General features: G+C 41.1%; 1 protein-coding gene across 2 annotated transcripts in view; it reads left to right on the plus strand.

The window, feature by feature from the left end:
* The first annotated feature begins 474 nt into the window (after positions 1 to 474).
* Mon2 (MON2 homolog, regulator of endosome-to-Golgi trafficking) overlaps positions 475 to 24,759 on the plus strand; it is a 79,237-nt gene continuing 54,952 nt past the window's right edge. Inside the window, exons 1-5 of one of the 2 annotated variants that reach the window (XM_038314382.2) lie at positions 475 to 790; positions 8,339 to 8,402; positions 18,402 to 18,529; positions 18,941 to 19,072; positions 23,913 to 24,042. In XM_038314382.2, coding sequence (XP_038170310.1) covers positions 680 to 790; positions 8,339 to 8,402; positions 18,402 to 18,529; positions 18,941 to 19,072; positions 23,913 to 24,042 — 565 coding nt within the window. In that variant the 5' untranslated portion in view covers positions 475 to 679. The remainder of the gene's footprint in view (positions 791 to 8,338; positions 8,403 to 18,401; positions 18,530 to 18,940; positions 19,073 to 23,912; positions 24,043 to 24,759) is intronic. The other variant, XM_038314383.2, reaches the window with a different exon arrangement.

Raw genomic sequence — 24,759 nt, forward strand, 5'->3', positions numbered from 1 at the left:
GAACACAGACATTCACAGAGAGACCCCAAGCAGCATCCCTAGCTCTGGTCCAGGTTACCAGCCAGGGAAAAGGAACCAGGATGCGCCTGCGCAGTTGAACGGTCACCTGCGTGGACGCCGGGGGCGGGGTCCGCGCTCCCCAGCTGGAGCTGGTCCAGGCTCCGCTCTCGGCCCCGCCCCTCCAGCGGCTCGCCTCTGGATTGGTCCGGGCGGGGGCGGGGTCCGAAGCCCGGAAGTGCGGCTGACGTGTCGGGGCCGCGCTCGGAATTGTGGGCGATTCGGCTAATGGCGTCGGCGAGTCTGGGCACCCGGGGCAGGCATCGCTGAAGCTTCTAGCCAGTCCGGCTAGGTGACGCCCGCCGTGGCCGGGCCCCGCGGCAGCGGGACGGACCTGCCCGCCTGGTGGGCTCCCGAGCCGGCGCCGGCGGAGCCTCGCGGGGCGGTACGGCTGCGGGCAGCGCTCGGCGAGCAGCCGTCGGCGGTGCGGGGCGGCGGAGGAGGGGCTCTCGGGCACGCCTCGGGGGCGAGCCCAGGCCCGGCAGTGCGTCCGCCCGCGGAGCCCTGGGCTGGGCTGCGGGAGGCTGAGGGGCCGCCGGCTCGCTGCCCACCGCCCAAGGAGCTGACAGTGCCAGCCTGCTGTGCCGTTCGTTCCCCGATCGGCTAGGACCTGGGGGGGACCATGTCCGGCACCAACAGCCCAGAGGCTGTGAAGAAGCTCCTGGAGAATATGCAGAGCGACCTGCGGGCCTTGTCATTAGAATGCAAGAAGAAATTCCCACCTGTCAAGGAGGTATGCTTCAGACGACGCCAGGGGCAAACGCAGCGAGCACTCCCCTTTTCTCGATTCCCCAGCCCAGTGCCTAATTTTCATTCCTCCAGCAGGTTTAAGTCGGTGATTGTACCATAAATGCTGTTTATTGTTTCCTTTGAGAGTGCTAAGGAGAGGCGATTTCATCCTTTCTCCTGTCATGTTTATTTCGGAGTGAAGTTCCTGGAGTGAATCGATGTGGTGAATTGAGTCAAGTGTATTGCTCCTAAATAGTAAATTCCACTACTATAGCGGAAATCTGTACTCCACATGTAGATAATATATGTATATCACTCCCTGGGAAACATTTCCTTCTTAATTCTCAGTCTCGTCGTCTTAATAAACCAGAGCACCCAATTTACCACAAATGGTCAAGGCCTACCATAACCATCATAAAGCAGTATTTTAGTGGGAAGCTTTGGCTTGGATTAAAAACAAATGCACCTGAATATAACTTCTTGGGTCTTTGAGTTTGTTTGTTTTGCAGCTGTAGAACGGGGTTAAAATGTGGTTTTATAAGATTATGGGAGGCCAGGTGTGGTGACCAAACTTTTATTCCCAGCGCTCAGAGACAAGTGGATCTCTGAGTTAGAGAGGACGCCAGGAGAGCCAGGGCTCCATAAAGAGATCTTGTCTCAGAAAACCAAAATGGTAATGATGATAATGATAGTGGAAACTCCTCAAAGGAAGGGTATCAGTAAAGAAGCTCAACTTAATCTATGCTGATAAAAAATTCCAAATACTGAATTGAGGATTTTAATTCAATCCCTATTTAATTCAGTCATTCCTGACCTTTTTTCCTCAAGATTTCATTCGTGTTGAACTATTTTAAAACCGTGTCTTTTCCCATTTGTGATATAATGGAGTTCGGGGGAAAGCTGGCTCAGCAGTTAAGAGCACTGGTCGCTCTTCCAGAGATCACTGGTCCGTTCCCAGCACAGACACAGTGGCTCACAACCATCTGTAATTCGTTTCAAGGGGTCCAGCCCCCTCTTCTGGCCTCTGAAGATAGCAGGCACACATGTGATGCCCAAACACCATATAGGCAAATCACTTGTATACATAAAACAGAAATGAGTAAGTTTTTGGTTTTTTTTTTTTTTTTTTTTTGGTTTTTCGAGACAGGGTTTCTCTGCAGCTTTTTTTTTTTTTTAGAGCCTGTCCTGGAACTAGCTCTTGTAGACCAGGCTGGCCTCGAACTCACAAAGATCCGCCTGCCTCTGCCTCTCGAGTGCTGAGATTAAAGGCATGCGCCACCACTGCCCGGCAATGAGTAAGTTTTTTAAAAATTGAAAATAAGAAATAATGTAGTTGAAAGGTATGCAAAAGTAGTCATTAATTTTTATTCCTAGTGAGTGTAGCTTAGTATACCTGCCATGTACCATTCTGTTTGCTATTAACAATTACCAAATGAGTTTGTATTTTTCCACTTAAAACTATATTTATCCTTATTGTAAAAAGTTTTATTATTAGAACTTGACTCTGGTAAAGTTTATAATTTAGCCTTCTAAGGAATCTTTAAGTTTTCTGTGAGTGCCTTGCAGAACCTGTCTTCAACAAATTCCAGTTTCTTTTAGTGACCCAGAGTAGAGATCAGATGGATCCCTTCGAGGGAGATACTAGTTTTAGTTCAGATAACCACTAATTTGTTTTGGTATTTATCTTTTTTGTTGTTTCTATATCATCTGTCTGTTGAAAGTTATAACCAGTAATTTTAAAGAATTAGGGTGTTTTACCAGATATTATGGGTCGCACCTGTAATTCTAGCACCCAGGACGATGAGGTAGGAGGATGGGCATGGGTTTGAAGCCAGCCTGGGGGCTATGGGGTGAGAACATGTTGAGACATCCCCTACAGACACACACAGAAACACACACATGAGAGAGAGAGAAATCAAGAGGTTCTTTTTATTGTAAAAATTTTTCTTGTTTTGAAAATATCAAATTCTACTATAATTTCAGCAATATTAAGAACCGTGACTTGCAGGGCAGTGGTTGCGCACACCTTTAATCCCAGCACTCAGGAGGCAGAGGCAGGCGGATCGCTGTGAGTTCAAGATCATCCTGGTCTACAGAGCAAGTTCCAGGACAGGCTCTAAAGCTACAGAGAGAAACCCTGTCTCCTGAAAAAAAAAAAAACAAAAAACAAAAAACAAAAAACAAATCCCAAAGAAAACAACAACAACAACAAACAAAACAAAAAAAGAACTGTGACTCCTTTGTGCTGTAGGCCATGGGTTAACCTGAGAATTTAACTGCTACCTCCTGTGGTATTTTTATTGGGAAAGCGCAAAGTTCCAACAGGTAACTTAGAAAGTTCTAGGACTCACTACATTCCTAATCCTAGTGCTTTCATTGAGATGCATTAGTTTTTACAGAATCACTGGCCAGATAGCTCCTTGGTAATTGCTCCTAGCCATTGCAGCAATGGCAAGAATCATTCTTGTGACTGTCTGTAATAGATGATCTTGTGCGGTTCATGTTCCATAAAGATTTGCTGAAACAAATATTCTTACTTGGGCCTGGACAGATGGCTCAGTGTTTAAGAGCACTGCTGCTCTCCCAGAGGACCCGGTTTGATTCCCAGCACCCTACGTTGACTCCAAACTCCCTGTAACTCCAATTCAAGGGGATCGGATGCCTTCTTCTGGCCTTCACTGGCACCAGACACACGAGATGCACCTAAAGGCAGACTCGGATGGTCAGGTCTGGGGATAAACACCTTTACTACGGAGCCACCTTTCAGACTTCTTCTGTCTTTTTAATAGCACCGAACTGATAAAGCATAATTAAAAGTCGTGTTTCCAGGCTGTGTGCTTCCACGCTCTCTGTTGTTCACTGGCACCTTGGCGAAGGTTTTTGTCTAAATCAGAGGTTCCCTGTGGCACAGTTTTCCAGCGCAGTTTTTGTTTTGTGTCAGTTGGTGGCTGCTAAAGACCTGGTTGTGACAGGCTGCCTTTTATTGCCGCAGGAGGGTTTTCTGTTTGTTCTTTTCTGTGGGATCTGAGGCTAAGATTCTTGGCTCTCTGGGTGAATTTAGACTTCATTTTCACCATCTCACAGTGGAGAATGGAGGGTGGATAATCTAGCCATGCTTCCTTGTGAACTCTTCTCGTTTTAGTATTTTTAGTGTATTGTTATTTCCCCTTGGCAGCAGGTGTGCTTTCTCTCATAAGTATAATAGAATAAACTCATGTTTTATATATTGAAATACATAAGAATAGAGACAAATAAAGAATTGCATTGCATTGATTACTCTGTGGCACTGTCCTTTGATGACATAGAATTAAAAGACATTGTGACTTAAAATCACCTTGAGTTCTTTTTCTCGCTCTCTTGTGAGATAGCTTATTTTTAAGCAAGTACAAAGTAGATTGTGCTAATAGCAATTTATTAGTCTCTTAAGTGCAGAACATGGAAACAAACAAAAATAGAAACTACCTTTATTTTCGTGAAGGTAACTCGGTTAAATAAAATATAACCTTTACAACAGTATAGGAACCTTTGCGTTTTTTAACATACCACTTTAAATATTTTATAGCTCAGCACACCTAGATTCTAGCCTTTGGAAGGCTGAGGCAGGAGGATCTCAAGTTCCATACCAGACTGAGCTACCTAACAAGATTCCGTCTCAGAAGAAAAAGGAGTCAGGTGGAGTGTGAGCACAGCACTTGGGAGGCAGAGACAGAGGCAGGCAGGTCTGAGTTTGAGGCCAGCCTAATGTACCTAGTTGCAGGCTAGCCTGGGCCACACATCAAGACACTGTGTGCTGACATTTCTGAGGTTACTGTTACTATTGTGGAATTGACTCCCCCCACCCCATTAGAATTCTATCTTGCGTTAATCCCACTCCAGATACTTCCTGAAAAGTTTCTGCACCCCAATAAGCCAATAATCTAAATCAGACCAAATCAAACTGAATTAGAAAAATCCCAGGTTTAATGGATTCAAGCGCCCCTGGATGGCTTTCCAGTCCCCCAGAGAGGCGGGAAGGAAGACTGGAAAACCACACATTTGTTTTCTATGGGACTGTTTAAGTACCCTGTGGGAGTGGTCTTAAGCATCTGTGGGGAGGGGTCATTAGTTGGTGGGCTTTCTCAGGGGTGGAGTCTGGACTGAGGCAACTCCCAGAGGAGGGGACTTGAATGGAGGCTCCATCCAAACACTTCCTAACTCATTTACCATGTAAGTGAACTAAATTCACAGGTAATTTTCTGATTCATTCATTGGTGAAATTAATTTTAAACACTTAACTGTGTGTCGAATGGGAGCTGGCTGTTAGGTGACAGCTCCTGCCCAGGCTCGCAGGCTTATTTGTCTAGTGTGCCTTCCTTTGCTTCCCCTCCCCTTGTTTTTAACTTAAGCTTATTGCATAGGCTATTTCCTATAACTCTTAAATGTTATCTTCTGTTATAGTTTTGAGTTTTCCCCTTCTTTTATAAAGAAATCCTAAAGGATCTCCATTTCATTGTATCTATCTTTATAGCCAGTGTAGCATAAACCTGTAGACTGAGGATGTGCTATCCAGATCCTTTGTTGAAGTTTAAAACTTTAGGGAAGAATGGGAAAGAGAAAGGATATTTTTCAACATGCATTCTGCATTCCAGTCTTCTATTGTACATGCTAAAGGAAGCTTATTTCTTAGAAACTGTGGGCTTGGAATAAACTGTCATACATGATTTTTGAAGCCACAATGTAGAATAGTTGAATGTTATGAAAGAGTATTTTATTGGTTTTGATGTGGTAATTCTTTTATAAGCACATTATCAGTTGGGAGATATTCTATATCTTTTGAGTACTCCCAAGTGTGTATTTCACTTTGGGTCATTTACTGACATGAAAAAAGAGCTCAGGGCATCCCCATCCTTCGTCTGTGTCTCATAAATACACTGTAGTATCTAAGTTGACAGACGTTAAACTTTACCTTTTTTCTTAGCTTTCATTTCAAAGTTGTGGTCTATGAATGATTAATTCGGAATTTTGAAATTTTTGTTCTAATTTTAGATTATTTTTCTCACGAGTTGCAAGATATATATTTGTTAAAAGCAGAGGCATGAGTTTTTGAGTTTTTATGATAGGAAGCAACATTTAAAGCCACTTGTTTGCTTTTGGTGTTTTAAACAGACTCATGGATCCCAGACTGGCCTTGAACTTAGTGTAGGCGAAGCTGCTCTTGCACTCCTGACCCTCTTCCTTCTTTCCCCCTCTGTTGGGATTATAGACTTGTGCCATCATGCCTGACTTATAAATCTTAAAGTATTAATCTGTTGTAGTTGTAGTGATTGGCATGTTCATCCTTCCGTAATGTACATTGTTGTCCTTCCTTCATCGATAGTCTACAATCTTCACACAGTACCTTCCAGATTTACATGAGCTAATTAATTCCTAGCTACTGAGTGCTTTGGTTTGCTTAATCTAGTTTTAATAATCTCCACTTTGGGGCTGGAGAAATGGCTCAGTGGTTAAGAGCACTTGTTGGTCTTGTAGAGAACTCAGGTTTGGTTCCCAAAACCCACATGGTAGTTCACTATCATCAGTAATTCCGGTTCTAGGGTTTCCAGCACCCTCTTCTGACTAGTGTAGGTATTAAGCCTTCACATGGTGCACATATATAGATGCAGGCAAAGTGCTCACACACATTTAAAGGGAAATTCCATCCGTCTCTCTGCTTCTCAACTCACACAGTGCTAATGAGTACCCCTAGTTAAAGGGGGGGCTAATGAGTACCCCTAGTTAAAGGGGGGTGCTTCTCAACTCACACAGTGCTAATGCGTCCCTCTAGTTGAAGAGGGGAGGCTTCTCAACTCACACAGTGCTAGTGAGTACTCCTAGTTGAAGGGGGGCACTTTTCAACTCACACAGTGCTAATGCGTCTTCCTAGTTAAAGGGGGGCTTCTCAACTCACACAGTGCTAATGAGTACTTCTAGTTAAAGGGGAGCTTCTCAACTCACAGTGCTAATGCATTCTCCTAGTTAAAGGGGGGCTTCTCTATCAAAATCTGTTGACTCTCTTCTTTCCAGATAGTGTCATAGGAAGTCTGAGGTGTTAAATAGCTGTGGTTATTTTTATTGCTAAGTTGGAGACAGCTTGAGGATGAGCCTGTCATATAACCGACCAGACCCAAGATGAGAACGACAGGGAAATGAACTAGATCTAGTAGCCTCGTGAATCTGTGGGTCATAGTTCTTAGGATTCTTCTTGTAGTGAGGCAGTAAATTCTTTCCTCTTTCCCACCTTTTAAGTGAGTTTGAATTTTTACACTATGTTAGCTTTTCATTTAGAAACCTTTATTATGTAGCTACGTATTTAAAAGGGGGTGTGGTAAGCGTTACTAATATAAGGGCTTCTACTAGACCAAAGCAACCGATACAGTAATATGAATGGGTAAGGCATTCCCAGTTGTAGCCCCTGGAACTGGAGTTACAGATGATTTTGTTGAACCCAGGTCCTTGGCAAGAATAGCCATTGCTCTCATCTCTCCAGTCCTATTTTGTTGTTTTGTTTTGTTTCGAGCTAGTATCTCACAGCCTAACCTAGCTCAGAACAGGCATTCATTCTCCCTCAGTTTTCCAGCTTAGTGTAGGATTAGCTTCCACCCCAGCCAGAGATCCTCTCCTCACACCTTTAAGTCTGTCTCTGAAAACCTCATTTTCTACAGGAATCTCTAGATTAGGTAGGCTATGCTAGGGTTAGTGTGGCATGAAGTAAGACTACCATAGTTGCGGTCAGGGCACCTTGTTATATGTGTTTTGCAATCAACATTTTTAGTAAAAATTTCTGGCAACACATGTTGTCAATGAGGATAATAATTTCAAGAGCTTTCTCAGATAATAATTTAGTTGTAAAAAATGGAGAATGATGAAGTAGGTCTAATATTAATATCTAAAACAGCAAATAGGGTTTTTTTTGGTGATTCCTTGAATTTAGGGATGATTTTTTTCTTTTTCCCTTTTCGTGTGTGTGTTTGTGTGTGATGATTATGTATGCTCATAATCTGAATTTAGATTATAGCACCCCATTGGGTGTCTCTCAAGCACTTGTAACTCCAGCTCCGAGTTCTTCCCTTTGGCCTCTATGGTTTCTCAGAAGCACATACATATAAATAAAATAAATCTTTAAAATATAGAAGGGAGAAAAAGAGGATTGACCCCTATTCAAGACAGTACTTGATTTTGGGGCTTTGCAGTTTGAGGTAGAGAGAGGAGAGGTTTGTGCAAAGAGGGGAAGAAGAATCTTGTTCTTCTCATTGCTTTTTGTTTGTTTTATTATCTGAATGTAGAAATCTGTACAGTGCTCAGATGTTCCAGGTTTGCCTAAGGAAGAGGGGGGCATTTGGTGAAGTGCAGTTTGCTTGTCAGTAATCCAGATGATCAAATTTTGTTGTTTTATGCATGTCCCAGTACTAGACTTCTAGTGTTTTAAGAATAAAGATGATAGTGACTATTCGTGCTTTTAATTTTATGTTTATTTTCCTATCATAATTTATGTTTATAGTAAGTTTTATTTTTCTAATTATTCTTGTTCCTGCAGGCTGCTGAATCTGGAATAATAAAAGTAAAAACAATAGCTGCAAGAAACACCGAAATTTTGGCAGGTAATTTTTTTTGCATATAAATTCAATAATTAGTGAAAAGTTTACTAATAGTTAAAGTAGATCCTTAAAAGAAAGCTGTTGGTGTTTTGTGATATCATCTTCCTGTGCCCTAATACGTTCTTGATGATATAGGACATATGACTGTCCCTAAATTGTGAACTGGTTATATTTCCCAGAGGTGAATACTATGGCACATGCCTTTAATCCAACACTGGAAGGTAGAAGCAGGTGAATGTGAGTTCAAGACCAACCTGGTCTACAGAGTGAGTTCCAGGACAGCCATGACTGCACAGAGAAACCCTGTTTAAAAAGCCTAAAAAAAAAAAAAAATTAAATAAATAAAAATTCCTCACAATGAAGGCCTAAATGCTACCAGTTCCATAGAGTGAAGAATTCTCTTTTTTCCTTTTTCATTTTTTTAAAGATTTATTGAATTATGTATACAGTGTTCTGACTGCCTGTATCCTTGCAGGCCAGAAGAGCTCATTACAAATGGCTGTGAGCCACCATGTGATTGCTGGGAATTGAACTCAGGACCTCTGGAAGAGCAGCCAGTGCTCTTACCTGCTGAGCCGTCTCTCCAGGCCCTGTGATGAATTTTCTTCCTTCTCTTTGCTTTCGCTCACCTTTACTACTCAGCTGACACACTTTACCCTATATCAAGTATTCATTTACTGTTTTTGTACTGTATTGATTGACAAGTTGGTTCTTAACACGTCTTTCAGAATGTTTCTATGGTGTGATTGAGGCAGTTTATGAAGTAATGCTGTGTACATAAGTAGTGACATCATTCTGAGTGCTGGGACCAAGGCCATCATCATGAGGCAGAAGAACAAGAGCACAAGGCTTGGCCTGTTCTTTGTTTTCGGGTCTTTATTGGACTTGAGTTTCAGGAGGGATTTCGAGCTTCTCTGTGACATGGCTTCCCCTCTCCCGTCTGCTCCTTTCTCCTCTCTAGTCCCTTCTGTCTTTGCCACAGTCATGAGCATGGATGAAGTGGGGACTGAAAGTCTCATCGGACAGTGTTATTGTCTAACTTGGTGTCTCCGCAGAGTAGGATGCAGAGGTTAAGGTGCCTGCTGAATCCGGGGTGTTTGCAGAGTGCCACCTGCTATTTCAGTGTTTCCACACTGGCTCCCCGCCCCCTCCAGTGCTTCCTATTCCACACTGCTTACTTCCCGAGGCCTACTGCCTTCCAGTTCTCCCAGTGCCCTTCCTCTAAGCAAGCACATGAGAAGACAGTCTTGGTTACTCAGTTTAAATATTATACTCTGTAACATAAACTTCAAACTTAAAACATTAAGAATTCCTAATTTGGAGATGTCAGCCCATTACAAAAAAAATAAAGACCTTGGGCAAGAGTAGATCTCCTTTAGACTTCTCAGCTTGACTTGTCATTAGGGTAGTTTTCCTAAGTCGTATCTTTCTCCCATAGTTTCTCCCTTGTTATTTAACAGTTTGTCTAGAACACCAAATAGTTTTATGATACTCACAATAGTGTGTGTGTCTGTGTGTGTGTGCGCGCGCGTGCGTGCACGCACACACAGATGTGTGTGGGGCTAGAAGAATAGGCAAGCAGGTTTTGAGGGGTGCATGTTGGGTGGGCTGATGATTTCGCCTCCGTGAGGAAGTGCATGTTTAAAGTGCATGACCTGGAGACTTACTCCAGTGGAATCAGAATATCACTGTGAAATATTTACCTTTGCTAATATCATTGCTTATGTTACAGTAACAAATCCCTGGTTGTCTCCAGCAACAGTTTTCATTGGTCTTATAGCTGATAAAAGTAGTATTCTATACAGAGTGAAATATCTAATTAGTTCAGCTTAAGGAGGAATAAGAAATTTTAGAGTCATTGAGATTGCTACGTGGGTTAAGGTGCTTTCCCCACGCCTGAAGAATTCAGTTCAATTCATGGAACCCACATGGTGAAAGGAAAGAACCAATTATTGCAAGTTATTTTACTTCTATATGTGTGTTATGGCATGGGTACACCCCTACACACACACACAATTATAAATAAATAAATGCAATACAATTTTTAAAGAAAAAAACTTAATATGTAGCTGGATTATTAATTTCACTGTAACACATGTCGCCATATTTCACGTCACAATCTTTATAATTTAATCTCCATGTTCTCTAGGGCCGTCTATTTAAGTTTAAATGTTGGCATTTAAACTTCACCTTAGCATTTTTAAACCATGTATTATTTATTATAACAGTTGATACCTACATATATAGATAGCTATCTTGTTATTTTGAAATCAAAGGTCTTATATTGGTCAGTATATAGTTTCTAAATTATCTAGTTCAGAATACAGCTAATACTGAGAAATTTTTTAATATTTTAATTCTCTGGGAAGTTTTTATTTCTTTATAAACCTTGAGATTATGGGATACTAATTTTGCCCTGCAACAAATGCCAGAGATCCCAAATGACGGAGGACATGTCAGTGAGCTAGGATGCTGACTTGTTGTCTGTCTCTTTATGTTAGAGACCATGAAGAGTGTGGTGAAGCTAGAATTCGGATCACCAAGCCCACACTTAAGGATGCTCAGCACCGTTTGTAGTCAGCTGTCCTTCCTTAGCTCCAGGGGAAGATGACTGACCTTTCAGGATCAGTCTTTGCCCCACATCCCTGCTCATTTCTAAACATCCTCTTTTAATGTTTACTTCTCTTTGTCTTCACTGCTGTCATGAATGCTGACATGAGTGGAAATGCTATGCCAGGTAATGTCAGCACCGGTCAGATACGTAGATCTCTCTCTCCTCCTTCTTAGAGCACTGGGAACGCGAGATCAAAGCTCTTCAGTTATGAAGCCAAATGCCTTAACCTTACACTTGACTGCCGTATGTTACAAGTTATTTATTATTGTAGATTGCAAGCTACTAGAAATTGAGAAGGCATGTGTAACCTAAAAATTATATAGTCTGTTTTTAGTGTGTATTTTTAGCAGGGAACTCTAAGAAGTGGTAATATCTTGAAAAGTTATATACTTAACTCTTAACCCAAACCCTAATGGCTATATCTCTCATGGCTGCTTTCAACTACTGTCAGTATACATGTAGAAACATAATCATTATCTGTGATTTGTGTTCTTTTCTCATAGTATTTCCTTATCTTTTCCTGTCTACATAGCCTTAATAACTAAACAGTCTCTAAGTAGCAATGAATAAATACACTTCAGAATTTTTTTCTGACATAGAAAGTAATTTACCTGTTTGCTTTAGTATAGTTTTATTAATATATGTATTTGTGATATCTTAAGAGGTTTTTATTTTTTATTTTATGTGTATGAATGTCTTACCTGCATTTATGTCTATGTGTCATGTGTATACCTGATGCCCAGGAAGACCAGAAGTGGGCATTGGATCCCCTGGAACTGGAGTTACAGGCACTTGTGAGCCATCATGTGGGGAACTGAACTGGAGTCTTAACTCCTGGCTCTCTTGTCGGCCTATACTTGTTTAGTAGCTGTAGACTAGATCACGCAGCATAGTCTCGATGAAGAAGCAGTTGTAGAAGAGTCCCAGGAGAAGGAAAGATGGCTATTGAACCTCACCTGTAGTCTCTGCTTACTGGTATCATTCATCCATTTACTCCTCTAATTTTTTCATTGCCTGAAACTTTCCCTTCTCAGATGATGTACTTTCTAAAATTAAAGCCAACACCTGGTTTTTTTCTTAGACTGTTATTTATCACATTACCTGGGAATACTAAGTCCTTCCTTAATGTAGGCGTCAAGTTGTATCATGTAATGTAAATGAGTCTCTTAAAATTGCCTCTAGTGTGGTAGATTTGTTTTTGGTTGGTTGGAAATGCTAATGGTTTTTTGATACAGGGTTTCTCTGTGTAGTCCTGACTATCTGGGAACTTACTGTGTAGGCCTGGCTGTTCTTGACCTCACAGAGATCCACCTGCCTCTGCCTACCACGTGCTGGAGTTAAAGGCATGTGCCTCCACCACCTGGCTTCTAGATTGTTTGCCTAATCTTTTAGTTTTATGTTACAATTATTTTAAGTATATAAATTTATATCATCTTTATAAGAACTAAATAAGAACAAATATAGGATTTCCCCCCTTCAGGTTCGTTCGTTCCTTCCTTCCTTCCTTCCTTCCTTCCTTCCTTCCTTCCTTCCTTCCTTCCTTTTCCTTCCTTCCTTTCTTCCTGGACCTAGTATCTTGCTGTGTACTAATCTATTACAGTCTGGTATTATAATACTATACACTAAATGCCAAGATGAAAGTATACATAGGTTGTTAATGACAGCTTAGGGAAAAACACTTAAGCAAGTTTGAAATTCTAAAGCTGGGTCTTAAAGCCTAAAGAGGTTTTAGCCAGACAAATGTAGTGGTGGATGGCTTCATGAACACACGAGGCATAAACCAGTGCTGCTATTTGGGTCTGCACATGCAGTACTGTCTGATCATAACGTCTGAAAAAGGACTTTAGGGACTCTCCCTGGCCTCGGTGTCTCCTGGCAGTCATGGTTGTCTGCAGACTTCTTGTGAAGTCCAACACTGTCAGAAAGGTTCATGTAGCACTAGTCACAATTAAATGTAGCTGGAAGAAATGCAGAGCTGTTGGCAGTAAGGTGTGGGGAAGATTAGGGGCTACAAGAAAGCAGGGCATGCATGTACTGTCTGGTGTGTTCCAGAAGCGCCTGCTTGCAGTGTCAAGGAATGAAACTGTGATGCACAGCTCATCCACCGCACAGAGGTTGCTCATGGGCTTCAGTCACCACTGTCCCAGTGCCAGGCTGCCTAGTGAAGAAAATGGAGATGTCTCATGCACATTTCATCTGGGCTCAAGGGCTGGGGTGTCTCTGCAGCCTTTATGGGAGCAGAGTAGGGGTCAGTGGGGGGGGGGGATGGAAGCTCAGTTCAGTGCAACTAAGTAGTGGTATGGGTTCAGATTTTGGAGTCTGACCCTCAGTGGTTTATTTTAGACATACACAAGCACAGTCCAACTTGGTAAAAGCTTTCCTGGTGACAATTAACTCGATCCCTCATGCACAGTACAGCTGAAGGTGTGACTACATCAGGCCCATTCTCTGAAGCTAGCACTGCCCTGGCACAAAACTGGGTGAGAACTGAACACAAGCATCAACTGAAACACTCTTGTCCAAATGTTCTCAATAAGCCAGGTGGTGGTGGCACATGCCTTCAATCCTAGCCCTCAGGAGGCAGGGGCAGGTGGATCTCCGAGTTTGGAGGCAGCCTGGTCTACAGAGCAATTCCAGGAGGGCTACACAGAGAAATCCTGTCTTGAAAAACCAAGAAAATAAAAACAAAACAAAAATGTTCTCAATTAAATACAAACCAAATTTGAGAACATGTTAAGAACATCATATACCATGACCAAATATGTTTCATTCGAGGACACAGAGATGATTCAGCATGTATAATCAAGTTTAATAAAGTACATAAATAGTTGGAAGAACAAAAATGATTATTTCAATAGATGCAGAAAAGTCTTTGATAGAGTTGATCATCCCTTCATGGTTATAAACTGTAGTGATATTTTGTTTGTAATTTAACAAAGCTTGCCTGAAAATCAGAGTGCAGAGTTAAGCCATTAGAAGCCAGGCAGTGGTAGTACATACCTTTTTAATTCAAGCACTTGGGAGACAGAGGCAGAGGATTTCTGTGAATTCAAGGCTGCCCTGGGTTACACGAGATTGGATCTGTCTAAAAGAGAAACAGAGCTCACATCAAGGTGATCCCAGCACTTAGGATCATATGCCTTCAATCCCAGCGCTAGGGAGGTGGACAGGAGGGATGTGGCTGAGTAGAGAGAGGAACATAAGGTGGGAGAAGACAGGAGCTCAGTGCAGTCTGAGGTTTCATAGAGACGGATGCAGTCTGGGGTTTTGTAGAGATAGCAGTAGTCTGAGGATTCGTAGAGATAAGATTGCCTCTTTGGTCTGAGCATTGATAGAGTAAGAACTCTCTAGTGGTTGACTGCTCTGCTTCTCTGATCTTTCAGCATTAGCCCCTATATCTGACTCTGGGTTTTTATAATTAAGAACAGTTAGAATTCATGCCACATCTTAGAATTCGTGCTACAATAAACTGAAAGAAAAAAGGACTAGACGGAACATATTTCAACATAATTAAGGCTATTCATGACAACTTTAGAATCAGCACTATGCAAAATTGGGGGAAATGAGAGCAGTTCCTCTAAAATTGGGAACTAGGCCAGGATGCCTACTCTTTCCTTTCCACTCTTATTCAGTCAATATAGTTCTGAAAATCTTAGAGCAAGAAGCCAGGAGAAAGAAAGGAAAGGGGATACAAATAGAAAAGAAAGAAGTCAGAATATCCCGATTTGAGACGGCATGATCTTATACTTAAAATGAGACCCTAAGTATTCCACCAGAAAGCTCTAGATCTGGTAGGAAACTGCAGCAGAGTACTAGTGTGGGGTTAGAATAAGCCTTGAGGGAAGGTGTGAAGAGCACAGGAGTTACGAGGATTGACCAGTGTGTGGCAGAAGTAACAAAGGGGACTTCTTCCTCCCAGATGACTGCCCAAGACTGCTTAAATACGAAGACCTCCCACCAGGACCAGGACCAGGACCAGGACCGGGTGGGACTGACAAACGCATACCCACATGCAAACACCCAGCAGCTCCTGGTTGCTGCATCATACTTGTGATGCTCCGGCAGAGTGAGCATGGCCCTCCTGGTCCCAACTTGTCTGTCCTTCCTTCCCTACAAACACTGATGCCTTGCTTTTTTTTTTTTTTTTTTTTTTTTTTTTTTTTGAGACTTCACTAAGTTTAACTAAGACCATCTGTGTGGGGGCTGGAGAGATGGCTCAGCGGTTAAGAGCATTGTCTGCTCTTCCAAGGTCCTGAGTTAAAATTCCCAGCAACCACATGGTGGCTCACAACCATCTGTAATGGGGTCTGGTGCCCTCTTCTGGCCTGCAGGCATACACACAGATAGAATACTGTATACATAATAAATAAAAATATTTTAAAAAAGACCATCTGTGTGACCATGGAATTGGAACTTGTTACACAATAGAAGATAATTGCTGTCCCTCTCCCAGAATCCATCAGTAACCAGTACATCTACAGGGAGGGGTAAAGGTGTGTGAACCCCCTCCCTAATCTGCGCTTGACTTTTGACAGGCGCCACAGATTCTGTGTAGCCTCCCCTGTACTGGCTGTGCCATGCCCAGAAGCTGGCACTTCACAGCCCTTTCTCCCTACAGTATTCCTCTCACATCCTTTCCTCCCCATCTTCCACAGTGGTCCCTGAGCCTGAGGAGTAGGACTGTACACCAGACTGTCCTTCTCAGCATCTTGAACAGTCATGTCTCTGCATTCACAGCCATATTGCATAGAGTGGCTGAGAGTGAGTAACATTTGTCTGTAGTTACAGTTATAAATATTTGGAAGATGGCTTCGCATCATGACAGATTAGCTCATCAGCAATAGCTAAGTTTGCCGCTAGGCCCCAGGTGGATAATAAAATATGGTACATAATGCACAATGGAATTTTATTCCGTTGTAAAGAAAAAATAAGTTTTGAAATTTGTAGGTAAATATATACGGAGGGCTACAGACAGTCAATACAGAGAATGACTGTGATATGCCCATCCCTAAAAAACACTTAAGTATCAAACACTTTCTCCACTGCACTCAGGCAGCATTGTAGAAGAGGAGGCAGAAACATTGTAAGAAGCAGAGGTCAGGGAAGGCTGTGAAAATGTCCTCTGGAAACAACAGGGCATTGCACTCAGGAGCTCTCTGTGGGTCCACAGGATCAAGCCAGTCAGAAACCTCACAGGACTCAGGAAGCTCCACTCTTCAGAGAGGTAGTCTCTGTTAAGAGGCCCAGGCTCTGGTGGGCAGTTCTACACCCTGGACATAAAGACAGAATTGATTTCAACCAGGGGGCTTTGAAAGGGGAAAATTGGGAGGAGTTGGAGAGAGAGTGGCAGGTTGATACTGTCAAAACAAACAAAAACAAAACATTGTATACATGTATGAAATTCTCAAAGACTTAAAGTGAAAGAATATCAAACTAAAATTCATTTGGTAGGATACATACATATTATAAAAAATACTGTTAAATAATGGGTAAGTGTCAAAAATACTAAGTTAAACAGGAATAAAGAACTAACCAAAATTTGCAGTTAAATGGATAAAAACTAGAAAAAAATTATACTGCAAGAAGTAACCTAGGTTTAGAAAGACAAATGCCACATGTTTTGTCTCTCATGGGTCCTAGCTTTAGATTTGTATGTTTAACCTGAGGTGTCTCTATAAGGCTGTGGTTCTCAGCCTTCCTAACGCTGCGACCCTTTAATACAATTCTCATGTTGTGGTGACCCCCCCAATCATAAAACTATTTTGTTGCTACTTCGTAACTATAATTTTTCTACTATTATGAATTGTAATGTAAATATCTGTTTTCTGGTGGCTTTAGGCAACTCCTGTGAAAGGTTATTCGACCCATAGGTTGAGAATTGCTGGTGTAAGGAAACTTTTATAAAAAGGGTCCGTTTGGGTAGAGGTTAGGGAGGGGGACAGCTGAACGTAGATGACAGGTGAAGAATTTGAAGAATGGGCTGCAGTCAGGAATAGGACACGAGGGAGGAAAGAGATCACTGTTGACTAGAGCTAAGGGTGCGTGGACCCATATGGAAACTCACTGTGTATAAGGCAATTAAAAACTCACTGAGAGAGTTAGAAGGGAGATATCTTGAATGTCTAGGTAATGTTGCTTCTAAAAGCACAGGGTTATTAAACAAAAACTCCAGTACCAGGTGTGAGAATCCTCCTTATGAGTTGTTTCTCAGGGAGTCCCCAGAGGCACCCAAAACAATACTGGCTCTTGCCACTGTTTTGGGTTGCCCACCGGAGCTAGTTGATAAGACCGGATGGTGAAACACACAGTTTGGATGTGATGTATGAATGAAGCTTCTCTTCTGGCTAGCTACCGTTGTGCTGGAAGGTGCTGTATAGGCTGCTGGGGAAGAAAAGTCACCAGGGTCTCCTCCTAGCTGAGACTCCTGCGGCAGGCCGTGTTAACTGCTGGGGGACAACTGTTAAGAGTGAAATTGACTCTTCTCTGATTTTGAGGACTGCTCCATAAGAGGGAGTTCATATGTGGTACCACAAACACCACAGGAAAAACACTGCTTTCAATAGTGATTATGAATGACCTTTTCCAAGTTTTCTTGAGAAAACACTTCTGACTCAGATATACACGTGGTTAGTTAGTGAGATAGTTTTAGTTCCTTGAAAACAGCCGCCAGACTCCTAAGCTTAGCACTCTCTTCACTCAGAATTCCATGCCATTTAATTTCTCTGAATGTGACAAACTTGTTTTCTCTTTTTTTGCCTTTAAGCAAGTTTTTAATTTCATGATATAAATGTAATTGCTTAATTGAATTCAGTTGTATAAATTGTAAGCTGCATTTTTGTTGCTACTTTAAGACTTCTAGAGTTGATAGAAGTTAAATTAAGATTTGGAATAAAAGTTTGTGTATTCAAGTAATTAATTTAAAATGCTCTTTCCATAATAAGACGAATAATGCTATTATTTAAAAATGTGTTTATTTCTTGAAGCTCTACTCCAAACATTTACAGCATATACAAATAATCTAGAGTGCCAAAACTATGGAGGACTTGGTGTCCATATCATTTTAATAATTATTTCTGCTCATAATACAATTTCTATTATTTTCTTTCTGTACAACACGAAGAAATGATAATTTCTGAACTTGTGAGAATCCGTGTCCTCAAAGAGTGTATAGCAGATGGGGAGGTCCCCAAAAGTCCATGGTAGAGAAAGTCTGGGAAGCCTGTGAGGGAGAAGATTTTACTATCTGGAATTCTTGAATTCTTATCACTTGTTTCTATTTGGATGTTTATTTTACATCAAAACAATCGTAATAGGTTGTAAATATGTAGACAAATATTCCTAATTACCAATAGATCCAGTAATTTACCTTACATGTTTTCTGAATAAAGCTCTGAAAGAGAACAGCTCTGAAGTCGTGCAGCCTTTCCTAATGGGGTGTGGGACCAAGGAGCCAAAGATCACTCAGCTGTGTCTGGCCGCCATCCAGAGACTCATGTCACATGAGGTGGTGTCTGAGGTAGGATGAAGATTTTACCCGAACCCTATCAGTAGCTTGCATGGGGATAGTGAAACACATCTGCTGTTTACTGTGAAGCAGGGTTATGAAAGCAAAGTAATTTAGAAATAAAGTTAGCATTCAAGATTAAATACATTTCATTGAGTTACTTGTCATCTAAGAAGGCATATTTCTGTGGTACAGGTGCTGATTTTAGCATAAAGCCAGTTTTCAGTGTCATAGAATAGTTATTTAATATAATTCATATTTTAAAATGTATATTATCTGAATTGATAATATATTGCTCATAAATGTAAGTATGTTGTTTGTATCTAATTTGATGATGGAAAGTAAGAATAATATTTCTATGAATATATTCTCCATCATCTCTCAGATCTGAGTTGATTCTGTGCTCCATCTTCTGATTCACAGACTGCTGCTGGAAACATAATTAACATGCTTTGGCAGCTAATGGAAAATAGCCTTGAAGAACTTAAGCTGCTTCAAACAGTTCTTGTTCTCTTAACGACCAACACAGTAGTTCATGATGAGGCACTATCCAAGGTAAGAAACATATTTAATTGGTATTTATAATGCTTTGAGGTAGTGTTTGAATAAGCTGATTAAAAGAGAAAAGCCTAGTTCTTTGGGACCAAGACCAACTAACTTCTGTGCAGTTATTGTGATGGTCAACACTGGGCGTTAGTAGCTGTCAGTGCCTCCACATTAGCAGACGTCAGGTTAGGTTGCCACTCGTTAGTTATGAATAGTAGGTGGAAGAAGAGTAGAAAATGTAGAGCAGGTGGAGAAGGAATAAGGGGAAGGAAAATGTCTTGAATCCTGTTGGCTTGAGTATTTCTCTGTAATTGCTCCTTGATCCTCCTGTGTTGAAGCTAATTTACATGTATGCATTATGTAAATAACAGTTCAAACTATCTCTTTAAGTGGCCCAAAACTTCTTTAAACATTTATACTGGGTCAACTTTCATAGCTGGATTTTGTTTCTTCCTTTTTCCCACCCTCTCTGGAATATTAATAATTCTATTATATAGTCAGCTCTTGAAGTTCTTAAATCATGAAATATTTCTGTTGAACAGAAAGCAACACAAGTACAGTCGTCAGCTGATGCTTTATTCTCAGAGGAGTGTTTTGCACTTGTTTTTTGAAACAAAGTCTTACTATATTGCTTTGGTTGGCCTGGAACTTGCTAATATAGACCAGGCTGGCCTCAAACTCACAGAGATCTACCTGCCTCTACCTCCCCAGTGCTGGGATTACAGGCATGCGCCACCACGCCCAACTTTGTTTTGGGTTTCCAGTAGTTTCATCATAATTTTTGTGCTTATAAGATGATAGTTTATAGGAGAAGTATGCAGTCTCATGTATAAGATCTCAAGTGGATTTGTATGTTCATCTCTTCTAGATATTAACTTGGTGTTCTTAGAGCATATTGAAGATACACCTAACTGCAACTATTTTGTTCTTTTAGGCTCCTGTCTGCTAAGTAGAGTTTTTATATTTACTTTTTTTGTGTGTCTTTTTTTTTATTACTGATTTTATTGAGCGATAAATTTTTCTCTGCTCCCCTCCCTTCTTCTCCCTTCCCCTTCAACCCTCTTCCATGGTCCCCATGCTCCCAATTTACTCAGGAGATCTTGTCTTTTTCTACTTTCCATGTAGATTAGATCCATGTATGCCTCTCTTAGGGTCCTCATTGTTGTCTAAGTTCTCTGGGATTGTGATTTGTAGGCTGATTTTCTTTACTTTATGTTTAAAAACCATGTATGAGTGACTACATGTGATAATTAGACACATAATTAGGTAGATAATTAGAATGAGGTGTCTGAATTACCTCATTCAAAATGATGTTTTCTAGATCCATCCATTTGCAAATTTCAAGATGTCATTATTTTCTTCTGCTGTGTAGTACTCCATTGTGTAAATGTACCACATTTTCCTTATCCATTCTTCAGTTGAGGGGCATTTAGGTTATTTCCAGATTCTGGCTATGACAAACAAAGCTGCTATGAACATAGTTGAGCACATGTCCTTGTGGCACGATTGAGCATCCTTTGGATATATACCTAAAAGTGGCATTATTGGGTCTTGAAGAAGGTTGTTTACTAATTTTCTGAGAAATCGCCACACTGACATCCAAATGGGTTGTACCAGCTTGCATTCCCACCAGCAATGCAGAAGTGTTCCCTTTTCCCCACAACCTCTCCAGCATAAGTTATCATCAGTGTTTTTGATCTTGACCATTCTGACAGGTATAAGGTGGAATCTCAAAGTTGTTTTGATTTGCATTTCTCTGATGGCTAAGGATGTTGAACATTTCCTTAAGTGTCTTTTAGCCATTTTAGATTCTTCTGTTGAGAGTTCTCTGTTTAGGTCTGTACTCCATTTTTTTTTTTATTGGATTATTTGTTCTTTTGATGACCAATTTTTTTTTTTTTTTTTTTTTTTTAGTTCTTTGTATATTTTGGAGATCAGTCTTCTGTCTGATGTGGGGTTGGTGAAGATCTTTTCCCATTCTGTAGGCTGTTGTTTTGTCTTGTTGACCATGTCCTTTGCTTTACAGAAGCTTTTCAGTTTCAGGAGGTCCCATTTATTAATTGTTTCTCTCAGTGTCTGTGCTACTGGGGTTATATTTAGGAAATGGTCTCCTGTGCCAATGCATTCAAGTGTACTTCCCACTTTCTCTTCTGTGAGGTTCAGTGTGGTTGGCTTTATGTTGAGGTCTTTGATCCATTTGGACTTGAGTTTTATGCATGGTGGTAGATATGGGTCTATTTTCATTCTTATACAGGTTGATAACTAGTTATGCCAGCACCACTTGTTAAATATGCTTTTTTCATTTTTATATACGCTGTTTTGTACACAGTTCCATCTGGTTTCCTGAGCATGAGGACCTGAGTTGAGTCCCTACCTCCTATGTGAAAAGCTGGGTGAGGTGGCTCCTGAGTCAGTGTGGAAACTCAGCAGGATCCCTTGGTGTCCTCATTAGGTTTCTTTTGCTATGATAAACACCATGACCAAAAGCAGCTTGGGGAGGAACAGGTTTATTTCAACTGACAGGTTATAGTCCATCATCAAAGGAAGCTTAAGGCAGGAACTGAGCAGTTCATGGAGGAATGTCGTTTACTGGCTTGCTCCCTACTATGCCTTGCTCAGCTTTCTTTTTTATGCAACAATCCATAGTGTGCTGGTACACATAAACCATCAATCAAGAAAGTACTTCACAGTCACGCCTACTGGCCAGTACAGTGGAGGCAATTCCTCAGTTAGGTTCCCTCTCTAGCTTGTGTTCAGTTTAAAAACACCAATCAGCACACTGAGGATCTTTGGTAAGCCAGTCTAGACTAGTAGGCAAGTTCCAGTGAGAAACCCATCTCAAAAACAAGATACATGGTACTGGCTTTCACACAGTCATGCACACTGCATGCACCTGAACCCAGACACATGCATGTGCATACACACACACACACACACACACACACACACACACACAATTATAGGATAGTATTGCTACCTTATTGGAAATGAAATATTTGCTACTAAAACTCAAGTACAAAGATATACTACAAAACTGATCAACTAAATGTTCTGTGTAGCAACATAATGTACTTTAAAGTAGAAATATAGAGTGCTAGTGCTGTTTAAGGCCACGTCGTGTACGAGCGCTGGAGAGATGAGTCAGCGGTTAAAAGTGCTAGTTGTGCTGGGCGGTGGTGGCGCACGCCTTTAATCCTGGCACTTGGGAGGCAGAGGCAGGCGAAGCTCTGTGAGTTCTAGGATAGCCAAGGTTATGCAGAGAAACACTGTCCTGAAAAACCAAAAAAGAAAAAAAAAAAAGAAAAAAGAAGAAGAAATAAAGGAGTACAAGTTGCTTTTGCAGAGGCTCTGGGTTTGGTGTCTAGCCCCCTCTCTGACCCCAGGCACCAGGCATCCATGCAGTGCACTTACATGTTGGCAAAGCATTCCAACACATAAAATGAAAATAAATACTTTAACACTTTTGATATAAGTTGATAAAGCACAGCATTTCATATTTTCCAAGAATGGCATGTTTTCAAACTATTAAACTTTTAGATCTTTGTGAGATTGCTGTACATAACCATTTCTTAGAATTTGGATTTTATGGTCCATGAAATAAGTCACAGGGTACACAGAGGAAGGCAATCACAGGCATCTGACAAAAGGGCACACGTGTTCTTCTAACGAACTTTGACAAAAGAACTGAAGAATTGACAGGGTCTAAAGACCTCATGGTAAGGGGCTCAGTGACAAGCAGATACGTGGGAGAGGCTCCACCTTCGTATTTGCTGGTGCAATGAGAACTAAAATCACACTGTTATCATAGCCATTAGGACAGTTACACTCTGCAAAGCCACCAATCCACATATTGCTGAGGATGGAATAGCTCTGAAATCGCACACACAGAATAGCAAATTGTACCCTAGAAAAATGGCAGTTTCTTAAAAAAAAAAAAAAAAAAAAAAAAAAAAAAGTAAACCTGCATTACCCTGTGAGCTAGCCCTTCCATTCCTAGGTATTCCTAGGTGTAAATGAAAACGGTTGTCTTCACAGAGACCTGCATTTGAATATTCTCAGCAGCCTCAGTCAGAGCAGCACCAAACTGAAAACTATCCAGATGTCCATCAACAGTGTAGCCATATGGCGGAATCTCCTCAGTAATAAAAAGGAAACGCATACTGATACACAGGACAGCACACATGCACACTCCATGAATAGGGTTCTAAATGAAAGCAAGACATAAACCATAATACCTGAATCTTTTATATGAAATTGTAGAAAATGCTAAATGGTCAACAGTGAAAAAACATCAATTATCCATGGCTCGAGGAGAGGAAGAACTGGATGTTGAGATGCACAAGGGAATGTTAGGGGTGATAAAATGTGCACCATGATTATGTTCATTTGGGTCAGGCAGAGCTCATGAAATTACATACCTTTAAGGGATACAACTTAGTCTATAGAGTCTTCTTAATGATAAAGTTGATTTTTATTTATTTATTTTGGTTTTTTGAGACAGGGTTTCTCTATAACTTTGGAGCCTGTCCTGGAACAGAGATCCACCTGCCTCTGCCTCCCAAGTGCTGGAACTAAGGCATGCGCCACCACCGCCTGGCTACATGATATACTTTAAAACACATTACATGAACCACATTTGGAAAGACATATTTCAAACTTTTATCTAATTTTACATAGCTATGTATTTACTGAGACAAATTATTTTGAAATCAGAATTTTTTTAGTTTTATTTTATAAAAGGTAGGATTTTTAATTTCTAACTGAAACAAATTATCTTTCTTGTAGCTCATCTGACAGGCTAATATCCATGCTCTTCAGTTTTGCTTCACACTAAGGATTTCTTTCCTAGGCGATTGTTCTTTGTTTTCGACTCCACTTCACAAAGGACAACATCACGAACAACACGGCTGCTGCTACCGTACGGCAGGTGGTGGCCGTCGTCTTCGAGAGGATGGTGGCCGAAGACGAGCAGCACAGCGGTAAAGTGCTGACAGGCCTTCCTTGTTCGCGAGCGGGGTCTTGGATTCGAGATTTAATTTCCATTCATTTTTAGTTTTTACTCTGTGAACTAGTAATGCCCTAAAGCTAGAAAATCTACCCTGTGTATCCTTTGGAGAAGAACGTATTGGTGCTCACCTGTAACCCTAGCTCCGCAGGACCCCAGGTTTGAGGCCAGCGAGATATGGTCTCAACACTTGAAAACTTCTACACACATGTACGCACATAGATATAAACACGTATAATATAGTGTATGTGTGTATCTGCATGTATGTTCATATGTGATGAGTTCCTTTACTGTTTGTAGTGCAGCTGAAGGAAGGGAGGGTTTATCCCGGTTTATCGTTAGGGGGGTACAGCCCATGGTGGCGGGAAGGTGAGCACACTGCACTCAGGGCACGAAGAGATAAACACTGCGTTAGGGATCCCAGCTTATGGAATGGTGCAGCTCACATTTATGATGGGTTTCCCCTAATCTAGACAGTCCCTCACAGATGTGCCATGGAATTTGCTTCTTCGGTGATTCTCAATTTTGTCAGGTTAACAACTGATATTAACCATGTCAGGTGTAGTGTATATGTACACACAAACATATGTAACACATATATACACATATACACATTGCTATATGACACTTAAAAATTGATGGCAATTTAAAAATAAATTATTCACCTGGGCATGTTATGTTAGCACATGCC

Source organism: Arvicola amphibius, chromosome 17 (genome assembly GCF_903992535.2).
Source record: "Arvicola amphibius chromosome 17, mArvAmp1.2, whole genome shotgun sequence".
Lineage (NCBI taxonomy): Eukaryota > Metazoa > Chordata > Mammalia > Rodentia > Cricetidae > Arvicola > Arvicola amphibius.